Below are 25,654 nucleotides of genomic sequence, written 5' to 3'. Positions count from 1 at the left end.
ACTTTATCTCCGGAAAAGGACAATAAAAGAAATAAAACACGGGCTTCACAGAGGCGAGGAATGAATGGGATGTTTTGTAAAGAGACTTAGACTTTGCGCTTCCATAAACTGCTCCCGTCATCCTGACCTCACGGTTTCCACGTTGCCGCGCCTGGAAACGGGAGCACATTTCGTAACGGCCGGTGGGACTGAAGCCTCGTTTTACGCGACGACGTTTCAAGCGTCGTTTATATGCTTCAGAAGAGTTTTACGTGTCGAAAACAATGTCCATTTCAATGGAAATTGCAGAAACGCTGAAAACGGTGTTGCTAGCACGCCAGGACATGAGTTGCCGCTGTTTTTTTAAGAAAAAAAAAAATTGTGTGTTTTCAAAATGTTACATTTTGCCCGTTTCCACAGTGCATTTTCAAAAAGTTGTGTTTCCACCCGTTTCCATGGTGACAGAGCATGAACAGTTTCAGAAAGTTGTATTTTCTCCAGTTTCCACAGAAACGGAGCATTTTATTTTTTTTAATGTATTTTTCAACATTGAAACAGTGTCGGTCGTTTTCAAAAAGTTGCCTTTTTCCCTATTTCCACGGTGACGGCGTTGGAGTGCTTTCACAAAGTTGCATTTTAACCCCCCCCACCCCCCCCCCCCCCCCCTCCATTTCCATGGAGGCAACTTTTCAAGGCAGCCACCTTCGAAAAGTAGCAGTAGTTCAGAGCGTTTTCAAAAAGTTCCACATCGGAAGCCATTTTCAAAAGCGAAGCTATATGTCAACCGCCTGAATCTTTTTCGGAACAGATTCGTCTGATCAAAAACCCGACGCTCACTTCATTTAGAAGAGTTCTGTTGTCAACTGCACCTGGAAATCTTGTTTTTTTTGGTAAATTTTTAAAACAAGATTACCTGCGAGGCTCAAAATGGACGAAGGATCCATGAGGCACAACCACAGGCCCGGTTTTCTCTCAAGCCTTCTTTTAAAATGTAAGAAAAATACGGTAATAAGTCCTGTCTTGATTCTATCCGAAAACCAAACATTTAACATAATCTCATAATTGCCCACCGAAATCTCGCAGAACTTAAAACAACAGTAGCTGTGATTCAAAGACGACCCCACATATGAAGGTCAACGCCAACGGAGCTTTAAATTTAATGCCGTAATTCCGCGGCTCGCCGGCCGAGGCCTTAAGATAACGGCCTGCTTAATGAGCTCGCCTCCCTATCGGTTAGGAAATGCAAATATGTCGCTCACGTCGGGGAGCTTATCTCTCGACGCGCTATGCTACGCTACGCTACGCAAATACACTGTCAGGGCACAGATGCAGCAGGAAACGAGCGGCGCAAGGAAACACAATGGCTCCTTTATTCCGCCGGATCGGTTCGACTTTATCGGGTTTGAAGTTGCAGCCCTCGATAAAAATGGCCACAGTGATGCAGCAGCTGGGTTTTCTAAAAAGGCGCTCGGCTTCCGTCGGTGTTATTACAGCTTCTCCGGGCCTCACGTGACGTTCAGGGAAGGGCATGCCGGGATGTCCAGGCTAATAAAGGCTGCGGTGTCGCTCGCTGTCTGGCGCTGGGGCGCGCTCAGACAGGAAGCTGGCGCCGGGCCCACTTCCTGTGTGTCTCCAGGAAGTGGAGATTTGAGATACGACTCCAGGTGTAAAATAAAAGCGTCAAGAGCATCTTTTCATAACCGGCTGGGCCGAGGCGACACATATGGATATCTGCGCCGATAAACAAAAGCTTTTTTTTTTTTTTTGCCCTTCCCCCTCCAGTGCAGCTCGTCGTCAGCCTTCACTGTGAGAGACGAAATTTCCACTGAGCCCTGAAGGCATCGTTGCAAAAACTGCTGCCAAACCACCACGACGTGACTCAGCAGGACAAATCTCTCAAATAAACATCCACGGTTCGGTCTGCATGTGCCAACGACGCGTTGTTTACATGACAACGCTTCAAAGTGAAAAACACTTTTGTGTTTTTATTTCACGTTTCATCATTTTCGAAAAGTTGCGTTTCCCCCGTTTACAAGGAGACGCATTCAAAGCGTTTTCAATAACTTGCACATTCTTGTTTTCACAGAGTTGAAGCCGAGGTTTTCCCAAAGAGTTACGTCTTCCTACGTTTCCACAAAGACGAAGCGTTTTCAAAAAGTGGTGTATTCCTCTGTTTCTATGGAGATGGAGCATCAAAACGTTGTGTTTTGCCCTGTTTCAACAAAGACAGAGTTTTCAAAAAGTATTCCCGTTTCCATGGAGATGGAGTGTTATCAAAAAATTGCTGTCCGCCGTTTCCACAAAGACAAAGCGTTTTCAAAAAGTTGCGTATTCCTCTGTTTCCATGGAGACGGAGCATTATCAAAAAGTTGTGTTTTGCCTGTTTCAACAAAGACTGTTTTCAAAGATTTGCATATTCCCGTTTCCATGGAGATGGCGTGTTATCAAAAAGTTGTTGTCCGCCGTTTCCACAAAGACGAAGCGTTTTCAAAAAGTTGCGTATTCCTCTGTTTCCATGGAGACAGAGCATCATCAAAAAGTTGTGTTTTGCCTCGTTTCCACAAAGAGCTCAAAAAATTGCATATTCTTCTGTTTCCATGGAGACGGAGTGTTATAAAAGTTTTTGTTTTGCCCTGTTTCCATGTCTCCCAAAAATTTGCATCTCCCCTCCATGAAAAGGGAGCATTTTCAAAAAGTTCACTTTCCATGGAAACAGAATCAACATTCTCAAAAAAGTTCGGCATGCTAACAACTTTCAAAAAGATTTCCGGTGGCTCTGAACACTGTCGTCATGTTATCGCAAGCATTTAGTTTTTTTTACGATAACCCCAAAAAAAAAAAAAAAAAAAACACGACGCCGGAGCTCCGTCTTCCCGAAGTGCAACATTTCGACAGAAGACCAGAGCGACAAAACCAGCCGAGCGACGAACACAGACAAGACGGCTCACTCACTCACCGATATCTGGAAGACCTCCTGGCTGTCGTCCAGCATCTGGACGCGGAGGGACACCTGCCGTCCCGGCGGCTGGACCGGGGGACGCAGGCCCGGCTCCAGTGTGGACACCCCGAAGCTGTCGGGGGCGCCCAGCCTCTGTCCGGCCGCCGACGGGCGCTCGGCTGGCTCCGCCATGTCGGGAATGCTGACGCTGACGACTCGTGTTCAGGACGCGCTGCGGGAGAGAAGACGGAGCGGAGTGATTGCGTCGTCCAGCCGGCGGAGACGACAAACTCCTCCAGCCTGTGATTTGAGATATTTGAGTCTTTTTAAATACATAGAGGGATTTTTTTTCCCCCGAGGGATCGGTCATTCCCACCGACATCCAGGCTGCAGAAATAGCAGCACATCACGGGTGTCGGAACCAGCGTGAATTTCTCCATATATATATCTATATATATATATATATATATATATATATATATATATATAGCATATATGTATACTTAAAATAAGTTACACTTGTATAATTGGATACGGTCAAACAACCTTCATTAATGAGTTTTTTTTATCCCTATTCACCAGATTTGTCACAATATAATTATAGTTCCAACTAGTTTACATGAATTGAACATTGAATAAGTGGAAGCTAAAGATGGAGTATAATAAATATTACACTTCCCACTGTTTTTCAGACGTGCTAGTTGGGTATATTGTTTGGAAATGTAAAAACTAAGGTGTAAATATGTTTTTTTTATTAATTAAATCAAGGATTTCAGGCTGAATATCTATTTATTAACCAGAAAGAGTTATTCTCCTCAGGCACACTGGGGAGAATACTTGGTCCTGATGAGTGTGTTTGTGTGGGGCGGGGCAACAGTGTGCCCCCCCCCCCGACCGTCTTCTGAAGCATTCCTCGGCCCTGATGTCACCGACTGTCTGAGGTATTTATTGTCTGGAGGTTTATCAAGGAGGTGGTGAAGAGTCGGGGGAGGGGGAGGAGGAGGAAGGGGGGCGGGGGGGGGGGGGGGGGGGGGGGGGGGGTCGTCTTTTATACGTTCTCAGACCGTCTCACGTCTGTCCTACTCGTCGAGGCTTTGATTCCAGTCTGGACCTGCCCCGGCCCCACCTGTGTGGAGGGAGTCTGGAGGCGTGACACACATCTGGGGGAGAAAAAAAAACAAAAAACGCGTCCTTGAAGGAACCGTACACGTTTTTTGGAAGATTCGTCCACACGGGGCGTCGTTTTTAGAATCCAGAAATTGTTTGGGGTTTTTTTTTTTTTTTGACGCGGGTCCCAAAGTGGGGAAATTCGCAACCCGGCAAAGACGACACACGTCGTGCAGGGAAAAAAACAAAAAAATGTCACGACGTCACCGTATAAAAATGGCGGACTCCGTGCTCCCGGTGGCGCTGCAGACGCTAGCCGATGCTAGCAGGAGGAGGAGCATAAACCTATATAACGCTAAGTTATACCGACGTCTATGAGCAGAAGTCTACTTATAAATTTCTATGTGCGTCTTGTTTGTCGTTTTTTTTGGTGTATTTGGTGAGTCACAGCGCCCCTAAAGGCCTGGCATGTGTACTACATGTCCTTCTTTGTTTGTTTGTTTGGTGGTCAGAATCACAGACAACACGACAATTTGAAAACTGCTCCCAATCCTAAATCATAAACAGTTCAGTCTTAAACGTTTTGAAAACGTCCCGTCTCCATGGTAACAGTGGGGAAAACGATACTTTTCAAAAACGTTCCGATCCCGTGGTATATTGTGCGTGTGTGTGTGTGTGTGTGGTTCCATAACAAAAACAGCGCCAACCTCCTTTTCTGCATTTCTGTTTTCAAAACGTCGCAGTGTAAACGGCAAAACTATTCTGGAACGACACAGTTCCACTTGAACCGTTGTTATAAACACGACATTTTTTCTGAAACAAAAACCACAAAGGCGATGCATTTTTTTTTTTTATGTTGCCATGTGAACACAGAACTTCCCAAAAACAACACCGGCCCCCTCCCCTCCCCCCCCCCCCCAAAAAAAAGCACCATTTCTGCAGGACGGAGACGAAGAGGAGGAAAAACGACGTCAGTCGCGCACCGAGAAATCTGTGTAATTCCCAGAGATCTGTGGCCTTTAAACACATAAACAGAGCGGGGGGGGGGGGGGGGGGGGGGCGGCAGGGGGGAGGGGCGCCTCCGGAAATGACCCGCGGGCGACGAATGCCTTCAAACTCCGGGGGAGCAGCTCGGCAGCCGACCTCCGACCTCCGTGTGAAAGCGGAGAGAGAAACATCATCTGTGTTATTTTCAACAACAACAAAAAAAAAAACCAGTGGCTCAGCGGCGAGCAGAGAGACTCTAATCCCTCCACCTGCACACACCGGTTCTTCACCTCCGTCACAAAAGCTGGAAACCGGAGACCAGAAGAAGTGACCTGGCCATGAGACGACCCGGCGTTCCGGTTACTCATTACACCTGTGGGAACGCCGGCCGAAGTCAGAGCAGGCGTGTATTGATCATCCCTCCGCCGGCCGGGTGACGCGCCCAAACCTCCGCATCTCAGCTTTTGGGTGTCTCGTTTCCATGACGACGGTGCCCAGAGCCACCGGAAACGCAAACTCCCGAGGTCGAAAACACTACGACTCTGTCAACATTGGAAACCGTGAAAAACTGACTTTTTTTTCCAAAAACGCTCCGTGGAAACGGAGGAAATAGCTACTTTTTGAAAACGTTATGACTCCGTTTCCATGGAAACAGAGGGGGGGGGGGGGGGCAACTTAGTGGAAACGCGAGGACTCAACCTGCATGGAAATGGAGGAAAACGCAACTTTTTCAAAACACTACGATGTCGTTTCCATGGAAACGGAGGAAAACTCAACTTGCCAGAAACGCCGCGACTGGGTCGGCATGGAAACGACAGGAAAACTCAACTTGCGAACGATGCGACGACTCCGTCTCCATGGAAACGGGGGAAAGCACAACTTCCTGAGAACACCACGAGTTTGTCTCCATGGAAACGGGGGAAAGCACAACTTCCTGAGAACACCACGACTTTGTCTCCATGGAAACGGGGGGAACTTTTTTCAAAACGCCGCGACCGGACATGCCATAGTAACTGGTTGTTCTGCACATGCTCAGTAGAGACAACCGGCACGTCGTCTCCTGGTCCATATTCTCCTGGGACTCGGTACTTTTATTTTGACAGTCGCCGTAACAACAATCCAGCTTGGTCCACGTTATCCTGCTTGTTTACATTTAAAGCGTGTGGTTCTCCTCATTCCCGTGAAACTTCACCGACGGTTCAAATCCAACCGGTGGGGGTGGATGGGGGGGGTTGGCAGGGAGAGGTTCGGCGGCGTCTCCAGCGGAGGATTCCTCCACCCGAGAGGAATACAGAGTGAGCCGGTCACACAGGCACAAAGGAAGCTACTGTGGGAGCCTCCGATCAGCCCGGCTTTAACTCACAGGCCTCTCGCCGCCTTTGAACTCCCCAGTTTCCCAAAGAGTTGGCGAGGGGAAAGACGTGTGTGTGTGTGTGTGTGTGTGTGTGTGTGTGTGTGTGTGTGTGTGTGTGTGTGTGTGTGTGTGTGTGTGTGTGTGTCTACATCTAAATGCTTGACGAGAGCTGAAGTGAGTCCGTTTGAGGCTCCGCTGATTCAAAAAAAGTGACATTACATAAGCCGTGTAATAATATTCACATGGAGTTGCGCAATAGGAAACAAGTGCCAGATTCACGGCAGCACTGATAGAATGGGTCGGTCGATACGAAGACCCACCTGACTTGGTTTTAAATAGATTGGATAAACCACACAAAAGGAGAGAGAATCGGCATGAAAGGTCATTGAAACATGAGGCCCGGAGAACAAAACTGGCCTGAAAGAGGCTCCAATCTGGACAAACCACCAAGAAAATGGGAAAAATGCATAATTTCAGGGTTTTTTTTTCATTAAAATGGGCTTTATGTTGACATCGAGTCATTATGTATAACAATTGTTTGTTGTTTTTTGTCAAAATGTGACATTTTCATCATCTGCGTCAAGTCAAACCCTGAACGTTTCAAATTAAAGGTCATTGATGTTTACCGTTTGATTAGTCCGGCTCACTCGAGGGGAAATTGGTTGAAACTAAAATGTGTTTGACGCCAAAGATGACAAAAAATGTCTATATTTTTGGCAAAAGAACGATTACAGTGGAAAATTACTGGAAATCAAAATACAGTGACACATCCAAAAAAAAAGAAATGTTCAGCATTCCTGCAGAACTGGACATCGTTTTCAAAACTAAACAGTGCCTTAATGTCGATATTTTCACAAAACCGAACAATTGACTATAAATCCCAACAAAATACTGATCTTAAGGAAATATTCTGGTGTAAAACACAGTGAAATGACACAAAAACCCCCAAAAAACTGTTGGATTGTGGGAGTTTTTAAACACCCTGACTATGACGGCGTTGAGATCGGAGCCTCTTGCAGACTTGCAGCTGAATTTTAAAAAGGACATGTCATTTATGTAGGTGGAGATGAAACACCGCCTGGGGGGGTCGTGTTCGATGCCGGAGCATGTCGATCTGCTCTAATGGCGACGAAAACGGCACAATAATGGCTTGAAGACTCGGGTCCGTATCGAGCAGATGGAGGGACGAGAGATCAACCCAGGTTTCATCAAGGTGACTCGATCTATGGGGGTTGTGGTGGTGGTTGGGGGGGGGGCAGCGGTCCTGCTGTGTGACATTGATCGGCAAAGTAAAAGGGCAACAGGGAGAACATGTGGCGACCAAACCTCCACCAGTCACTGTCCAAACCACGGGCCTCTGAAGACCATGTGGCCAGCGGGGGAGCGAGGGGATCAATAAAGTGTCACCTATTGTGTATTCAAGGAGGTTCAAGGAGGACACACTCTCTCACACACACTCACACACACACACACACACACACACAGGCTATTTAAGGAGAGTACAGTTGGCAAGCTGCAAGCCTTCGGATGTAGGTTAGCAGAGTAATCCTTTAGGCCAGAGAGCAAAGATGTCAGTGAGGCAACCTGCTCAGTTAGAGACACGAGTTGGTGTGTGTGTGTGTGTGTGTGTGTGTGTGTGTGTGTGTGTGTGTGTGTGTGTGTGTGTGTGTGTGTGTGTGTGTGTGTGTGTGGAAGCAGAGGGTAAAAAAAAAGGGTGTTCACAGCTGTTTTCCTGCAGATAAATCTCCAATAGTTGTATGTTTTGTTTTGTTTGTTTATTGTTTTGTTTTTTTTGTTGGGTTTTTTTTTTTTGCGTAAAAGCAGTAATAATAAATCTGTAGACTTGGGAGATCAGCCTTCCGAGAATCTCTGCTGTGGACCTCGATCGGGAAACTGACCTGAAAGCCGCCGGGCTCATCGGGCAAGACGCGCTGTTGCTTTAAGAGACATTTCTTCTTGAAACTGTGGAAATCTGCGTGCATGTGCGCACGACGCGTAAAGACGACGTGTAGCCGCGCTCCTGATAATCCGAAACAGTGGGATTGATTGCTTACCCTCCCCTGGTCCCTCCAGGATCCACAGACCGCGTCCCGTTTCCAGCCTCGGTGAGCCGCCGCCGCCCCCCCTCCTCCTCCCTCCCCTCCACCCGGGTTCTGGTTCTGGTGCGTCCCGCTCCTCTCAGGTTGGACGCGCTTTGTGCGCTTTGTGCGCAGCGGCCATTGGAACAAACCGCGCACTGAGCTCTGCTGTGGAACAATGAGGAGATCCACACACACCGCCTCCTCCTCCGGCTCCGTGCGCCCCGGCGCCGGAGCAAAGACCTGCAGGAAGAGGCTCCACCACGCCCCCTACCGGAAACACCACCGTCCTGCATGGAGACGTGGAAAAGAAGCTTCACGATGAGCTTGTGTGCGTCATGGTGACATCGTCTGTAAATAAACACGCACGAAACGCTGGACAAGCCTCCAAATTTGGATCTTCATGTATACATATCAACCAGAAAGTCTGATTAGTTTACTTTCTCGACACTACTTCTCATTCAACGTTTGTTTTTCTTTGTTTTCTTGACTATTTGTACATTGAAGACTTCAAAACTATGATTGAACAGACACATATGGAAAAAGCAAACAGTCGCTTCTTTGAGGAAACTAAAATATAAAACATGTTTGAAGTTATTTGACACATTTGTTTACAAATTTCCTGATATTTTTTGCATTAATTCAGACTATCTGCAAAGCAGTGTTGTAAAATGCACCTTTTCGGTGTTCACGGGGATTTTTATTTGTATTTTGCAACACTCAGTTTCGCAATATTTTATAATATTAAAAATGTAAAATGGTAATTGGCCCGTACGGGGATCGAACCCGCGACCTTGGCGTTATTAGCACCACGCTCTAACCAACTGAGCTAACCGGCCATGAGCACCAGACTGAAAAAGTGACTTTATCAAAAGTGAACTGGTGTTTCTGACTGGGACCTTCTTGTCCAGCGTCCAGGATCAGTTTTATTATCGTCTCCACCAGCAGCACTGGTCAATAGAGGACGCTGAGTCTCTGATTGTTAATCCGTCACCTCCAATTCACCATCTGAAAGGAGGTTATTTTTAAATGTACACAAACACAAATGTGTTAAGAATCTTGAAAATGTTTCCAGGTTTGTCAATATTTACAAATGTTTGGTATTGCTCATTTAAATTAATGACTGAAAATCCAAGCTTTAAAAAAGCAGCTTATTTTGCACCTCTTTTTTTCGAGGTTTCTTTCAAAGCATTCTAAAATGCTTCCAAAGACGTATTGATGTGCTGTTGTTTGAAAACGTACCTTTTGTTTTCCCGAAACTCAGACTAACTGTCATTTCAAGTAAACCAGCCCCAAAACACATACATTTTTATAAAAACACCTCAATAATAAAGACCAAATGGAAGCCATCGATAAAGCCTTGCGCTTTAACAAATCCCATCACTTTATTTTAAATATCGCTGGATTACACGACGGCAAATAAAACTCCTCTTAATAAAATCCCTGCACTCGTATTATTCGTGCCGTCACCGAGAATCGAACCAGCGACAAAAGACGCTTCGAGTCGACGAGGAAATAAAAAAGGACCAATGAGGTTCCGCCACGTCATTGCCCCGCCCTCTACATGGATCCTGTGAGCTCGCTCGCTTCAACCAACGCTCATCGCTATTTTCTTTTCACATTTTAATGCTCTTTAAGAGCACAAGTGGATAAAAGGTGAGTTATACGAAGTGGTACGTGACGTGTTTTGACAGAGGCCGCTCGTTCGGATGCTGAACGGCGCTGGGAGATGACGTAGGAGCAGCAGAGCGACCTGCAGCTAACGTTAGCATGTTAGCTCTCCGCGAGCAGCTGTGAAATATCTCGTAAATCTGCGGAAAAGCTTAATTAAACTCGACTTGAATCTTCCGCGTTTACCTTCCAGAGACCCAGCATGGCTTCTCGAGCCGGTCCCCGAGCGGCAGGCACGGATGGCAGTGACTTCCAGCACCGGGAGAGAGTGGCCTCCCACTACCAGATGAGGTACTTTACATTGCATCACTGATGTGGGACGAGAAGCTCGAGATCATCCCAAAGATGATCTATACGTTATAGAAGTCTAACTGTATCATCCGGAAGGGGCCAAAACAAGCACACACCATAACGCCCCCCCCCCCCCAAACTGACACTTGATTGGAACACCTTGAACATCCTTAGTTTCTGGGTTCATCTTCTAGTTTGAAAATCTATGAAATGTGATTCCGGTCCACCTCGTTGTCGGTTCAGGACTGTTCTTGTGTTGTGTGACCGCAGTGTGGCCTTGAAATCCGAGATCCGTAAACTGAACGTGGTCCACGTGATCATGTGGTTGCTGATGGTCGCCCAGGTGAGCTCCGATCTTCAGTTACCTGTGACAGTATATTGACTATATGTATATTCACTGAACACAGACTGACCGTTACCTATTTACCGATACGAGTGCTCACCTTTTGCTACTTGCCAATGCCATTTGCTGGTACCGATACGAGTACCAACTTGCCGATATCAAGTACTAATACTAATCTTAAACTACTTGCTGATAAGAATACCGACACAATTACCGACCTTTAAGCTGCTTGGCAATCCCGGATACCGATACTGATAACCTTTAGCTACTTACTGATACCAACTACCAATATAAATATTAATCTTAAACTACTTGCCGATACCAAGTACCAAACTTTAGCTGCTTGCCAATGCCATTTGCTGGTACCGATACGAGTACCAACTTGCCGATATCAAATACAAATACTAACTTTAAACTACTTGCCGATAGAGTACCGACACAATTACCGACCTTTAAGCTGCTTGGCAATCCTGGATACGATACTGATAACCTTTAGCTACTTGCCGATACCAACTACCAATATAAATCTTAAACTACTTGCTGATACCAAGTACCAACCTTTAGCTGCTTGCCAATGCCATTTGCTGGTACCGATACGAGTACCAACTTGCCGATATCAAATACTAGTCCTAAACTACTTGCTGATAAGAGTACCGATACAATTACCGACCTTTAAGCTGCTTGGCAATCCCGGATACCGATACTGATAACCTTTAGCGACTTACCGATACCAACTACCAATATAAATCTTAAACTGCTTGCCGATACCACGTACCGACCTTGAGCTGCTTGCTGGTACCGAGTACCGATACCAGTCCCAAACTTTAGCTACTTGCCGATATTGGCTCCGGTGAGCTGAGGGGGCGTGTCCGGACTAACGGCACTTCCTGTTCCCTCCCAGGTGGTGGTGAGCCAGCTGAACCTGGTGTCCCACAAGGTGGTGGCCTCCCCGTACCAGTGGGAGTACCCCTACCTGCTGAGCGTCGTCCCCACCGTCTTCAGCTTCCTGGCGCTGCCGCGGAACAACATCAGCTACCTGGTCGTGTCCATGATCAGCGCCGGGCTCTTCTGCGTGGCGCCGCTCATCTACGGCTCCATGGAGATGTTCCCCGTGGCGCAGCAGCTGTACCGCCATGGCAAGGCGTACCGCTTCATCTTCGGCTTCTCCGCCGTGACCGTCATGTACCTGGTGATCGTCATCGCCGTGCAGGTGCACGCCTGGCAGATCTACTACAGCAAGAAGCTGCTGGACCAGTGGTTCACCAGCACGCAGGACAAGAAGAAGAAGCAGTGAGCCCCGCCGCGACCGAGAGACTCTTGAGAAAGGCCTTTTCTATATTTATACTTGATTGTGATGTAATTGTCAGAAAAGGAATGTTTTGCAACGGTAATTAAAAAAACAAAAAACACAAGAAAACATGCCAGTGTTTATTTTTTCATGACATTTACACCAAAAACAACGCACAAATATACGATCATGGCTTTTACACACGTCTAGATTTGACTAATTTCCCCCTTATACGTCTATTTATCCCTGCAGTAATAAATATTTACCCTCCTGACACCCCTCGCAATTAACGAAACGGCGCACGAGCTCATTCTACCAGACACGTGATTTAAAAGTGAATAAAACTACTAGAAGACCACACACATTTCCACCCATTGTAAAACCCCACCACCCCCGAAAAATCGACTGAAAAACAGTAAACACTACATAGTAATGAACCTGTTGGATGTTTCACTGAAACAACAAACGTCTGCCTTCGTTCCGGCAAATCCCATAAACCTGGACCGTCTGACTGACGGTGTTCTTTTCACCTCGGCTTCAGCGGCTCACGTGCTGCCCCTTCAGGCTCTGCCGCACCTGGAACACGACAAGTTTCACGTTCCGTGGCCCCCCCCCCCCCCCGGGGGAAGTGAAGCCACGTATTTTATCCCTCGTATCCTTTCGAGAGCTCACCTTTTCCCCGGCGGGTCCTTCGGGGGCGAGCTGAGACGGGAACTCGCCCTCGGCGTTCCGGGCCCCGGGGTCGGCCCCCTTCCTCATCAGCAGCCTGACGGCCCCCGGGCTGGGCGTGGCCAGGGAGCAGGCCACGTGCAGGGCCGTGTTCCCGCTGAACGTCTGGACAGAACAGGTTGAGAGGGGGGGGTGACTTTTTGACCTCGTCGAAGGAACGGGCGAAGGGTCGCCGCGCGGCGTCACTGACCTTGGCGTTGACGACGGACAGCGACGTCGGCAGGTCGAGGAAAATCTTCAGCAGCTCCACGTTCGCTTCCTCGGCGGCCATGTGAAGACAAGTCCGTCCACTTTTCAGGTCCTGCGGGGGAAGCATTAGGGCGGGTTCTTGTTACCATGGCAACGCAGAAACGAACGTGTAGATGTGTAGATAGCAGGCGAAGCCACGAGACGGTGCGGTTTGGTTGTTGTAATGAAACTACACACATGCAGAGAACAATATGCTGTAAACAGCAGCCATGGGAGAACATGGACGTTCTCATGGATTGTTATTACGGTGACTGTCAAAATAAAAGCACCACGTCCCAGGAGGATGTGGACTGGGAGTCCCGACGCGACACAGGAAACTTTTGTTCTCACTGTCCGTCAACTGAGCATGTGCAGAACAGCGAGATACCACAGCCGGGTTTTCAAAAAGTTCCACCTCGGGAGCCCGTTCTCCGAAAGCGCTCTCGCCATTTCCATGGAGACCGGAGTCAAAACGCTTTCAAAGACTCGCGTTTTCCACCGTTCCCACGAGGACGGAGCATTCTCATAAAGCTGCGTTTTTCGCATTTCCACAGAGTCAAAAGAATTTTCAAAAAGTTGTATTCCCCATTTCCAAGGAGACGGAAAAACTTCTACATTGGGAGCCATTTTCAAAAAGTTGTGTTTTTGCCATTTCAATCAGAGACGGACTGTATTCCCCGGAACTTTTTCAAAAAGTTGCATTTCTCCCTGTTCCCATGGAGACAGAGTCGGAGTGTTTTCAAAAAGTTCCACCGTGGGAGTAATTTTCAAAAAGTTGCATTTTTTTTTTTTTTTTTTTTAGGAGCTCCGAGGACCAGCCGAGACGCTAGTAAATCTTTCCGCCGCCACGCAAACGGGGGAACGCCGTTTCAGAACGCCGAGGCCACGTCAATACTCACTCGTGCCTCACAGGAGGCGCCCATGAGCAGCAGAGTCTGAATGCACTGGGCGTACGTCTGCATCTTCCGCTCCAGCTCCCGCAACATGAACTCACAGGGGTCTTTCAGGGTCCGGGAGTCTTTGTGGACGGCGTTGTGCGACAGGGCGGCGGAGTGAAGCGGCGTCAGACCTTTTCAGACGCAGACAGAGGTTACCGCCACCGAGACGTCTTGCGTCTCGCCGGCGGAGACGTCCACTCACCTTCGTAGTTCAGCACGTCCACGTCAACGTGGTGTCCCGTCTCTGTCAGGAACTGCCAGATGCTCTAGAAACGAATGTAAGACAAGCGAGTTTTTTTTTTTTTATGTTCAGAAATAAGATGACAGAATGTGGACGGTAACTCTCCGGTGTTACGGTTTCACTGGTGCCCCTGTTAACTGGTGACTTCTGTCACCAGTTCCTGACGCTTCAGGAAGCCGGTTAACCAGCTAATTAGACTTAGACTTTCTTTATTGTCATTGCACAGTACATCACATAGTGAGGACATTGGCAACGAAATTTCATTGCTTAGCAACCACCGGTAAAAAAGGCATTAAAAAACGAATCTAAATATATTGTGGCGAGTGCCGTGGAAGAATTGCTCTGACTAGAGATTCTTTTTCTGCCAGTTGATCGACCAGAGGCTTTTATTTTGACAAGAACCCCACAACCGGAACTTCATAGCGGACGACACGCCACACAACGCCTTCGTCACTCGCCGTTGCAAACTAACATCTAACAAACCAAAACAAACTAGATGAAATAATTACCCCCTGAACTGAGGAACAAAAACACAGCATGAGCACAATCAACACAAACACCAACCCCAACAATAACCCATAATAACCTCCAGCAACACATAACATGAATTCCCATCATGCCTTGCAGCGACCAACTCCGTGATCGCTACAATATTAAAAAAATAAATAAATAAATCCGAGCGTCTCAGAGTTCCCACCTGCAGAGTTGCGACGTGGCCCTTCTCGGCGCAGACGTGCAGCGGCGAGCGGCCCCAGAGGTCCCTGGTCCCGAGCCGGGCGCCGTGTCGCAGCAGGTCGCCGGCGATCAGGTGCTGGTCGGAGGCGGCGGCGATCTGCAGGGCGGTCTGCGGGCGGAGAGGCGTTTAACTGGGACGTGGCGAAGGCGTCCCCCCCCCCCCCGGAGACAGATCTGCGCGAGCAGGACCTGTCCGTTGTGCTCCGTCGCGTCCACGTCGCCGCACCGGCGCATCTTCTCCGCCAGAACGTACGACAGAGCCCGCTTCCCCTGCGCCACGGCGATGTGAAGACACCTGGCGGGCGAAGGGACGAAGACGTCTCGGGATCAGAGTTCTGCGGGAAATCTGCCACCGTTTCTCAATGTGTGAACTTGTGGAGCGTCGTCAGTCGGAGGCCGTGTGCCGATCCCACTCAGAGTACGCCCTCGTGTGGACTTGGGGAGCCAAAGTACCTCAAATGCATTTGGCGAGAAATTCCCAAACGCCCATGCTTCCGAGACTGTACTCGCCAAGTACGCAAGTACGTGCTTGCATAATTGGGTGTCAACCAAAAAAAAAAAGTGGAGAAAGTTTTGCGGTGACACTGGTTTCCGTGCAAACGGACCCCCATCGCGCACACAAGACTCCAGATTTGAGTGTATTTGCGGGTTTTTAAAATTCTACGTACGTGTCTCCGTCTTCGTCCTGCATGTTGAGCTGCTCCGCAGACAGTCGCTCCACTTTCCGCTCCTCCTGCTGGATCTGCCAGTGGAACAGAGTCACTTTCACCTGGGAGGAGGGGGAGGAGGAGGAGGAGGGGGAGGAGGAGGAAGAGGAGGAAGAGGAGGAGGCCTCTGGTCGCAGCTGAGGGTGACGAAGAGGAGCGAAGTGAAAAGCCCGGTCCGGGTTCTCCGTCGCGCCGAACAAGTCGGCCGACGAGGGCTGAAACCTGGCGTGTTTGAACTTGCGCTCGTCGTCCTGCGAGTAGATGGACTTCTGAAAGAGGGCGAGGCGGACAGCGTCAACGTCCGGGACGCCGTGGAACGAGGACGCGGCTTCCCCGAAGCCGGCTGGACGTACCTGCTGCCGTTTCATGGTGAGCAGCTCCTTCACGGTGTTCCTCTTCATCAGCGCCTGCATGCTTCCTCCTGCACCGACGCAAAAAAAAAAAAAACTCCGGCTCAATTACAAGACGACTTGCTTTGCGATCAAACCGCGAAACAGTCGACGCATCACAAGGCAAGTATGTGTTTCATCATTTCCCCGCAGAGCCTCACCTCAACGTGAAAAAAACTCAACAAAAAAACAAAACAAACCCAAAGCAAATTATATTGTAATTAGTGAGTCATGAATACTGTTCTGTAACAAGTATTTCAGCATCTGGGACAAATGACGCATTGCAAAGACGCAACACTGTCAGAACAAAGTTTAAAACAACAATAAACTGTTAGAACAAAGTTTAAATCGACTAACAACTGTAGTAACAAAGTTTAAAACCACTAAAACTGTAGTAACAAAGTTTAAAACCACTAAAAACTGTTGTAACAAAGTTTAAAACCACTAAAAGCTGTAGTAACAAAGTTTAAAACCACTAAAAGCTGTAGTAACAAAGTTTAAAACCACTAAAAGCTGTAGTAACAAAGTTTAAAACCACTAAAAGCTGTAGTAACAAAGTTTAAAACCACTAAAAACTGTAGTAACAAAGTTTAAAACCACTAAAAACTGTTGTAACAAAGTTTAAAACCACTAAAAACTGTAGTAACAAAGTTTAAAACCACTAAAAACTGTTGTAACAAAGTTTAAAACCACTAAAAACTGTAGTAACAAAGTTTAAAACCACTAAAAACTGTAGTAACAAAGTTTAAAACCACTAAAAGCTGTAGTAACAAAGTTTAAAACCACTAAAAACTGTAGTAACAAAGTTTAAAACCACTAAAAGCTGTAGTAACAAAGTTTAAAACCACTAAAAACTGTAGTAACAAAGTTTAAAACCACTAAAAGCTGTAGTAACAAAGTTTAAAACCACTAAAAACTGTAGTAACAAAGTTTAAAACCACTAAAAACTGTAGTAACAAAGTTTAAAACCACTAAAAACTGTAGTAACAAAGTTTAAAACCACTAAAAACTGTAGTAACAAAGTTTAAAACCACTAAAAACTGTAGTAACAAAGTTTAAAACCACTAAAAACTGTAGTAACAAAGTTTAAAACCACTAAAAACTGTAGTAACAAAGTTTAAAACCACTAAAAACTGTAGTAACAAAGTTTAAAACCACTAAAAGCTGTAGTAACAAAGTTTAAAACCACTAAAAGCTGTAGTAACAAAGTTTAAAACCACTAAAAACTGTAGTAACAAAGTTTAAAACCACTAAAAGCTGTAGTAACAAAGTTTAAAACCACTAAAAGCTGTAGTAACAAAGTTTAAAACCACTAAAAACTGTTGTAACAAAGTTTAAAACCACTAAAAGCTGTAGTAACAAAGTTTAAAACCACTAAAAACTGTAGTAACAAAGTTTAAAACCACTAAAAACTGTAGTAACAAAGTTTAAAACCACTAAAAGCTGTAGTAACAAAGTTTAAAACCACTAAAAACTGTAGTAACAAAGTTTAAAACCACTAAAAGCTGTAGTAACAAAGTTTAAAACCACTAAAAGCTGTAGTAACAAAGTTTAAAACCACTAAAAACTGTAGTAACAAAGTTTAAAACCACTAAAAACTGTAGTAACAAAGTTTAAAACCACTAAAAACTGTAGTAACAAAGTTTAAAACCACTAAAAACTGTAGTAACAAAGTTTAAAACCACTAAAAACTGTAGTAACAAAGTTTAAAACCACTAAAAACTGTAGTAACAAAGTTTAAAACCACTAAAAACTGTAGTAACAAAGTTTAAAACCACTAAAAACTGTAGTAACAAAGTTTAAAACCACTAAAAACTGTAGTAACAAAGTTTAAAACCACTAAAAACTGTAGTAACAAAGTTTAAAACCACTAAAAACTGTAGTAACAAAGTTTAAAACCACTAAAAGCTGTAGTAACAAAGTTTAAAACCACTAAAAGCTGTAGTAACAAAGTTTAAAACCACTAAAAACTGTAGTAACAAAGTTTAAAATCACTAAAAACTGTAGTAACAAAGTTTAAAACCACTAAAAACTGTAGTAACAAAGTTTAAAACCACTAAAAACTGTAGTAACAAAGTTTAAAATCACTAAAAACTGTAGTAACAAAGTTTAAAACCACTAAAAGCTGTAGTAACAAAGTTTAAAACCACTAAAAGCTGTAGTAACAAAGTTTAAAACCACTAAAAACTGTAGTAACAAAGTTTAAAACCACTAAAAGCTGTAGTAACAAAGTTTAAAACCACTAAAAGCTGTAGTAACAAAGTTTAAAACCACTAAAAGCTGTAGTAACAAAGTTTAAAACCACTAAAAGCTGTAGTAACAAAGTTTAAAACCACTAAAAGCTGTAGTAACAAAGTTTAAAACCACTAAAAGCTGTAGTAACAAAGTTTAAAACCACTAAAAGCTGTAGTAACAAAGTTTAAAACCACTAAAAGCTGTAGTAACAAAGTTTAAAACCACTAAAAGCTGTAGTAACAAAGTTTAAAACCACTAAAAGCTGTAGTAACAAAGTTTAAAACCACTAAAAACTGTAGTAACAAAGTTTAAAACCACTAAAAACTGTAGTAACAAAGTTTAAAACCACTAAAAACTGTAGTAACAAAGTTTAAAACCACTAAAAACTGTAGTAACAAAGTTTAAAACCACTAAAAACTGTAGTAACAAAGTTTAAAACCACTAAAAACTGTAGTAACAAAGTTTAAAACCACTAAAAACTGTAGTAACAAAGTTTAAAACCACTAAAAACTGTAGTAACAAAGTTTAAAACCACTAAAAACTGTAGTAACAAAGTTTAAAACCACTAAAAACTGTAGTAACAAAGTTTAAAATCACTAAAAACTGTAGTAACAAAGTTTAAAACCACTAAAAGCTGTAGTAACAAAGTTTAAAACCACTAAAAACTGTAGTAACAAAGTTTAAAACCACTAAAAACTGTAGTAACAAAGTTTAAAACCACTAAAAGCTGTAGTAACAAAGTTTAAAACCACTAAAAGCTGTAGTAACAAAGTTTAAAACCACTAAAAACTGTAGTAACAAAGTTTAAAACCACTAAAAACTGTAGTAACAAAGTTTAAAACCACTAAAAACTGTTGTAACAAAGTTTAAAACCACTAAAAACTGTAGTAACAAAGTTTAAAACCACTAAAAACTGTAGTAACAAAGTTTAAAACCACTAAAAACTGTTGTAACAAAGTTTAAAACCACTAAAAGCTGTAGTAACAAAGTTTAAAACCACTAAAAGCTGTAGTAACAAAGTTTAAAATCACTAAAAACTGTAGTAACAAAGTTTAAAACCACTAAAAACTGTAGTAACAAAGTTTAAAACCACTAAAAACTGTAGTAACAAAGTTTAAAACCACTAAAAACTGTTGTAACAAAGTTTAAAACCACTAAAAGCTGTAGTAACAAAGTTTAAAACCACTAAAAGCTGTAGTAACAAAGTTTAAAACCACTAAAAACTGTTGTAACAAAGTTTAAAACCACTAAAAACTGTAGTAACAAAGTTTAAAACCACTAAAAACTGTAGTAACAAAGTTTAAAACCACTAAAAACTGTAGTAACAAAGTTTAAAACCACTAAAAACTGTAGTAACAAAGTTTAAAACCACTAAAAACTGTTGTAACAAAGTTTAAAACCACTAAAAGCTGTAGTAACAAAGTTTAAAACCACTAAAAGCTGTAGTAACAAAGTTTAAAACCACTAAAAACTGTAGTAACAAAGTTTAAAACCACTAAAAACTGTAGTAACAAAGTTTAAAACCACTAAAAACTGTAGTAACAAAGTTTAAAACCACTAAAAACTGTAGTAACAAAGTTTAAAACCACTAAAAACTGTAGTAACAAAGTTTAAAACCACTAAAAACTGTAGTAACAAAGTTTAAAACCACTAAAAACTGTAGTAACAAAGTTTAAAACCACTAAAAACTGTAGTAACAAAGTTTAAAACCACTAAAAACTGTAGTAACAAAGTTTAAAACCACTAAAAACTGTAGTAACAAAGTTTAAAACCACTAAAAACTGTAGTAACAAAGTTTAAAACCACTAAAAACTGTTGTAACAAAGTTTAAAACCACTAAAAACTGTAGTAACAAAGTTTAAAACCACTAAAAACTGTAGTAACAAAGTTTAAAACCACTAAAAACTGTAGTAACAAAGTTTAAAACCACTAAAAACTGTAGTAACAAAGTTTAAAACCACTAAAAACTGTAGTAACAAAGTTTAAAACCACTAAAAACTGTAGTAACAAAGTTTAAAACCACTAAAAACTGTAGTAACAAAGTTTAAAACCACTAAAAACTGTAGTAACAAAGTTTAAAACCACTAAAAACTGTAGTAACAAAGTTTAAAACCACTAAAATTTGTCAGAATAAAGTTTTAAATAACTAAAAAACTGTCAAAACAAAAGCTAAAACCACAAAAAAAGGGGTAAGAAAAAAGTTTAAAACAACTAAAAATGACTGTTGAAGACTAAAGCGCACACAGACACTCTGTACAACGTATTTAAAACACCATCAAAAACCACTTTGAATTTGACTTGGTCATCGCTTCGCTAACTTTTTACAGTGTGAAGCATCACAACAACCACAGGACTATTTACCAACACAACCAAACTGTTGTAAACTTAATTATTATTATAGTAAACTATATTATTTCAAACACGAACGTCTCGATTTGAACATTTCAACGTCTAAAATGTTTTTAAAATCATCTACAAACCAGGAGAGGGAGCCAGTTCGCACTTGAATATACTTAAAATCAAACATGAACTGGAGCGACTCTTCTATTTTGAAATAGGTTTTTTAATTTTTTTTTTATTTATTCAGACGGAGTCCGGATGTGCTGCTCCGGGTCCTGCTTGTTTTCACTTGTCGTCATGCAGAACGAGGAAAAAAAACACGCATGGCTGCAGCTCTTCTGCACACGTGTTGTATTTTAGCAAACCAAAAACAATCATGACTTAAATGTGGAAAACGTCAATACGGAGCAGGAAAACTCAACTGTCCAGTCAATTTTCCTCATTCTATTCATTTCCCCACTGCAGAACGCAACATTCCTTATCAGTATTTCCAGACACATCAACAATTGACACCAGCAACACTCACACTGTTGGTTCGATTGTTTTTAATTGAATTTGTCCCTTTTTTAAGTACGTTTTGGAAAGTCTCCTTTTTTTTGACGGATTAATCAATTGTCTTCTGATAAAAACTTTAGAAAAGATTAAAATAACCAAAATAACAAAGGTGAAAATAACCAAGAACTGTCAGAAACGCCATAAACATTTGGAACAAGTAAAAACAGTCGGAACAAGTAAAAACAGTCGGAGCAACTAAAAACAGTCGGAACATGAATTTGGGAAAAGGGTTAAAAAAACAAACTAAAAACTGTTGGAACAACTCAAAACTTTTGAAACAACCACGAGAAACACCAAAACAACTAAAAACAGTCAGAGCAACTATAAACAGTCGGAGCAACTATAAACAGTCGGAGCAACTAAAAACAGTCGGAGCAACTAAAATAAGCCAGAACAACTAAAAACAGCCGGAACAACTCAAAACTGTCAGAGCAACAAAAAACAGCCGGAACAACTAAAAACAGCCGGAACAACTAAAAACAGCCGGAACAACTCAAAACTGTCAGAGCAACTAAAAACAGCTGGAACAACTAAAAACAGCTGGAACAACTAAAAACAGCCGGAACAACTAAAAACAGTTGGAGCAACTAAAAACAGCTGGAACAACTAAAAACAGCCGGAACAACTAAAAACTGTCAGAGCAACTAAAAACAGCCGGAACAACTAAAAACAGTTGGAGCAACTAAAAACAGCTGGAACAACTAAAAACAGCCGGAACAACTAAAAACAGTTGGAGCAACTAAAAACAGTTGGAGCAACTAAAAACAGCCGGAACAACTCAAAACAGGTGGAACAACTAAAAACAGTCAGAACAACTAAAAACAGTCGGAGCAACTAAAAACAGGCGGAACAACTAAAAACAGCCGGAACAACTAAAAACAGGTGGAGCAACTAAAAACAGGCGGAACAACTAAAAACAGCCGGAACAACTAAAAACAGCCGGAACAACTAAAAACAGGTGGAGCAACTAAAAACAGGCGGAACAACTAAAAACAGCCGGAACAACTAAAAACAGCCGGAACAACTAAAAACAGGTGGAGCAACTAAAAACAGCCGGAGCAACTAAAATAAGCCAGAACAACTAAAAACAGCCGGAACAACTCAAAACTGTCAGAGCAACAAAAAACAGCCGGAACAACTAAAAACAGCCGGAACAACTAAAAACAGCCGGAACAACTCAAAACTGTCAGAGCAACTAAAAACAGCTGGAACAACTAAAAACAGCTGGAACAACTAAAAACAGCCGGAACAACTAAAAACAGTTGGAGCAACTAAAAACAGCTGGAACAACTAAAAACAGCCGGAACAACTAAAAACTGTCAGAGCAACTAAAAACAGCCGGAACAACTAAAAACAGTTGGAGCAACTAAAAACAGCTGGAACAACTAAAAACAGCCGGAACAACTAAAAACAGTTGGAGCAACTAAAAACAGTTGGAGCAACTAAAAACAGCCGGAACAACTCAAAACAGGTGGAACAACTAAAAACAGTCAGAACAACTAAAAACAGTCGGAGCAACTAAAAACAGGCGGAACAACTAAAAACAGCCGGAACAACTAAAAACAGGTGGAGCAACTAAAAACAGGCGGAACAACTAAAAACAGCCGGAACAACTAAAAACAGCCGGAACAACTAAAAACAGGTGGAGCAACTAAAAACAGCCGGAACAACTAAAAACAGCCGGAGCAACTAAAAACAGTCAGAGCAACTAAAAACAGCCGGAACAACTAAAAACAGGTGGAGCAACTAAAAACAGCCGGAACAACTAAAAACAGCCGGAACAACTAAAAACAGTCAGAGCAACTAAAAACAGTCAGAGCAACTAAAAACAGTCGGAACAACTAAAAACAGGTGGAGCAACTAAAAACAGCCGGAGCAACTAAAAACAGCCGGAACAACTAAAAACAGCCGGAACAACTAAAAACAGTCGGAACATGAATTTGACCTGTCGGAAAAAAGGTTAAAAAAAACACTAAAGACTGTTGGAACAACCTGAAACTGTCGAAAACAATCAAAAACTGTCAAAACACCAGAAACGGTGGGTAGAAAGGTAAAACTACTATAAACAGTCAGAACAACCACAAACTGTCGGGACAAAGGTGAAAAACACACAAGGGACAAAGGTTATATCATAACAACGAACAGCGTGTGTGTGTGTGTGTGTGTGTGTGTGTGTGTGTGTGTGTGTGTGTGTGTGTGTGTGTGTGTGTGTGTGTGTGTGTGTGTGTGTGTGTGTGTGCGTGTACTTTTTGTTCAGTTCAATTGGAGAAAAGTGACTTTTTGATGGTCTCAGGCTGTGGCGGAGGACTGGTTAATGGTTGACTCTTGTTCTCTTCTCATCAACAGCTCCACTTCCTCATTGTTGTAAAGAATCACCGCCACATAGACAAAGTGTCTTCCTCAGTGTTGAAGACACAAGTAGACAGACGACGGAATAAAAGAATCTCACCTGTCGGGCTGCTGGAGGAACCGTCGCTCTGCGTCCCTCCAAGATCCAACATGACTGGAAGAACCTGAAGGAACACAGTCACTGACTGATGGGGGGAGAGAGAGAGAGCGAGAGAGAGAGAGAGCGAGAGAGAGAGAGAGAGAGAGAGACTTAAACACACACAGACTAAAATACACACAATAAAATACACACACTGACACACAACACTTTAAAAACACACACACACACAGAATACAACACACACACACAGAATACAACACACACACTGACACACAACACTTTAAAAACACGCACACACGGAATACAACACACACACACACACTAAAATACACACACAATAAAGCACACACACTGACACACAACACTTCAAAAACACGCACACACGGAATACAACACACATACACACAAAGATTAAAATACACACACAATAAAACACACACTGACACACAACACTTTAAAACACGCACACACGGAATACAACACACACACACACACAAAACCCACACAATGACACACAACACTTTAAAACACACACACACGGAATACAACACACAGACACACACACAGACTAAAATACACACAGACCATAAAACACACACACAACACTTTAAAACACACACACACACGAAATACAACATACACGCACAATAAATAAAACACACGCACGGAATACAACACACACACACACACACACACCTGTGGGTTCAGGATGTGGATCAGGACCAACCGTCTCCGTCAGTTTCTCTCAACACTTCCTGCTCGACAGGTGAGTCGCCCGCGAGCCGGAAGTGGCTGCTTGTCCTCTTCAAAATACAAGTTATCAATAATACTGTGAAGAAGTAATAAAATTAATCATGAAATCATTTTCTTTGTTTGTTTTTGCGAGTCTGTAAATTCAACTTTTCCCAGTTTCCCAGGTAAATCACCGCATCCAGTGGTCAAAGTTAGAAATTTTTTCAAAACACTGTCGGCGGACGCAGGGGGAAGATGGAACTTTTTGAAAATGGGAAATGGGAGTAAGGGGGGGTAAGGCAATTCCATTGAAACAGGGGGAAACACCACTTTTTAAAAAATGCTGTCTTTGTAGAAACACAACTTTAGAAAACACACAAAAAAACCCTGATTTAAGGCTTTATGGAAACTTGGACAAATGCAACTTGTTGAAAACGCTCACATCCTTTCTCTGTGGAAACGGGGAGCAATGCAACTTTTTGTAAACGCCCAGTCTCGACAACTTTTTGTAAATGCTCCGAACGCTGCCACGTGAACCTTCAGCATTTCTGTAAACGAGAACTTCAATCATCACTTCACCACTTGTTGCCGGTTGCTTCACCTTTTTTTTTTTATTTATTTGAAATCCAGACGAGACCCGAATCGTTTCTCGGTTCGTTGGGACTCGTGGGTTTTTTTTTTTACAGTCAGAAACACGGACAACGTACCGCGGCGGGTCCTCTTCACATGCAGACGAGTACAAAGTTGTCGGAAACCGTTGTGTTTTCACAGTTGAAGGTCGACGAGAAACTTTACAAAACAAAACAGTCCAGAAATGAAAAAAAAAAAATCTCTCAAAGTTCCAATCTCCCTTTAATACGATAAATCCTCTGTAGTGCAATTTAACTGTTTTCTTATACTTAGTGTGTTTATTCCTCCAGAGGATTTTTCAGGTTCCTCCTCTCGTGCCTCCAGAACCAAAACAAACATTTCATGTTCTCCGATACACATTTTAACACCTAAAAGGATTATTCCCAGTCTGTAAAGTCCCTTCCTCGATTCCTGCCCATTAATAAAACACATCTAAACGTTTCACACCAAGCAGCAACCAGATAAAGTGACAAACGTGTCCTGAAGCGCAGAATTGAACCAAACAAATGAGACGAATAACAAAACGAGACAAAGGATGAAAACACACGGCGGACAGGAAACTCAATTGTGGCCACAAATTAATATTTTTCAGGGCAAGAAATACTCATTTGTGGCCAATAAATAGCAATTTCAGGTCATGAAATAATATTAACTTGAGAAAACGTAATAATAATTCATATTAAATTCATAATAAAATTAATTTGTGTCCA

At 43.1% G+C, this 25,654-nt stretch overlaps 3 protein-coding genes across 7 annotated transcripts in view; 1 reads left to right on the top strand and 2 right to left on the bottom strand.

The window, feature by feature from the left end:
• The window catches only part of LOC308147554 (FERM, ARHGEF and pleckstrin domain-containing protein 1-like), a 44,402-nt gene extending 35,799 nt beyond the window's left edge, over positions 1 to 8,603 (bottom strand). For 3 of the 4 annotated variants that reach the window (XM_080519768.1, XM_080519770.1, XM_080519771.1), the window contains exons 1-2: positions 8,420 to 8,603; positions 2,936 to 3,149 (exon numbers count right to left, since the gene is read on the bottom strand). In XM_080519768.1, coding sequence (XP_080375894.1) covers positions 2,936 to 3,109 — 174 coding nt within the window. In that variant the 5' untranslated portion in view covers positions 3,110 to 3,149; positions 8,420 to 8,603. Of the gene's footprint in view, positions 1 to 2,935; positions 3,150 to 8,263; positions 8,388 to 8,419 lie in introns of those variants that run through there. The other variant, XM_080519769.1, reaches the window with a different exon arrangement.
• Positions 8,338 to 12,159, top strand: LOC308147559 (protein jagunal homolog 1-B). Of its 2 annotated transcripts, none has more exons than XM_080519779.1 (4): positions 8,338 to 8,470; positions 10,308 to 10,405; positions 10,676 to 10,748; positions 11,650 to 12,159. In XM_080519779.1, exons 2-4 carry the CDS (start codon positions 10,317 to 10,319, stop codon positions 12,040 to 12,042), a joined length of 555 nt encoding a protein of 184 aa, XP_080375905.1. In that variant the 5' UTR covers positions 8,338 to 8,470; positions 10,308 to 10,316; the 3' UTR covers positions 12,043 to 12,159. The 2 variants fall into 2 exon arrangements, with proteins under 2 accessions (XP_080375905.1, XP_080375904.1); XM_080519778.1 differs by lacking the exon at positions 8,338 to 8,470 and adding an exon at positions 9,999 to 10,099.
• A 4-nt stretch (positions 12,160 to 12,163) lies between these two features.
• On the bottom strand, positions 12,164 to 24,309 carry nfkbiz (nuclear factor of kappa light polypeptide gene enhancer in B-cells inhibitor, zeta). Its single transcript, XM_080519774.1, has 10 exons — positions 24,279 to 24,309; positions 23,583 to 23,667; positions 15,576 to 16,035; positions 15,097 to 15,202; positions 14,870 to 15,016; positions 14,134 to 14,197; positions 13,893 to 14,062; positions 12,956 to 13,066; positions 12,709 to 12,870; positions 12,164 to 12,612 (listed from the first exon to the last, which is right to left on the bottom strand). The coding sequence occupies exons 2-10, from the start codon at positions 23,632 to 23,634 to the stop codon at positions 12,574 to 12,576; spliced, it is 1,311 nt and encodes a 436-aa protein (XP_080375900.1). The 5' UTR covers positions 23,635 to 23,667; positions 24,279 to 24,309; the 3' UTR covers positions 12,164 to 12,573.
• Between the last annotated feature and the right edge of the window lie 1,345 nt (positions 24,310 to 25,654).

This window comes from Blennius ocellaris, assembly GCF_963422515.1.
Source record: "Blennius ocellaris genome assembly, chromosome: 24".
Lineage (NCBI taxonomy): Eukaryota > Metazoa > Chordata > Actinopteri > Blenniiformes > Blenniidae > Blennius > Blennius ocellaris.
This window is presented reverse-complemented; position numbering and strand designations above follow the sequence as displayed.

Bases quoted from the DNA above. Each gene is read 5' to 3' on its own strand.
- LOC308147559 (XM_080519779.1), top strand. From the start codon at position 10,317: ATGGCTTCTCGAGCCGGTCCCCGAGCGGCAGGCACGGATGGCAGTGAC. The intron at 10,406-10,675 runs GTACTTTACATT...GTGTGACCGCAG, and splicing joins GCCTCCCACTACCAGATGAG to TGTGGCCTTGAAATCCGAGA. The intron at 10,749-11,649 runs GTGAGCTCCGAT...GTTCCCTCCCAG, and splicing joins GGTTGCTGATGGTCGCCCAG to GTGGTGGTGAGCCAGCTGAA.
- nfkbiz (XM_080519774.1), bottom strand. From the start codon at position 23,634: ATGTTGGATCTTGGAGGGACGCAGAGCGACGGTTCCTCCAGCAGCCCG. The intron at 14,063-14,133 runs GTGAGTGGACGT...GCGTCTGAAAAG, and splicing joins GGACGTGCTGAACTACGAAG to GTCTGACGCCGCTTCACTCC. The intron at 13,067-13,892 runs GTGAGTATTGAC...CTTCCCCCGCAG, and splicing joins GCGCCTCCTGTGAGGCACGA to GACCTGAAAAGTGGACGGAC.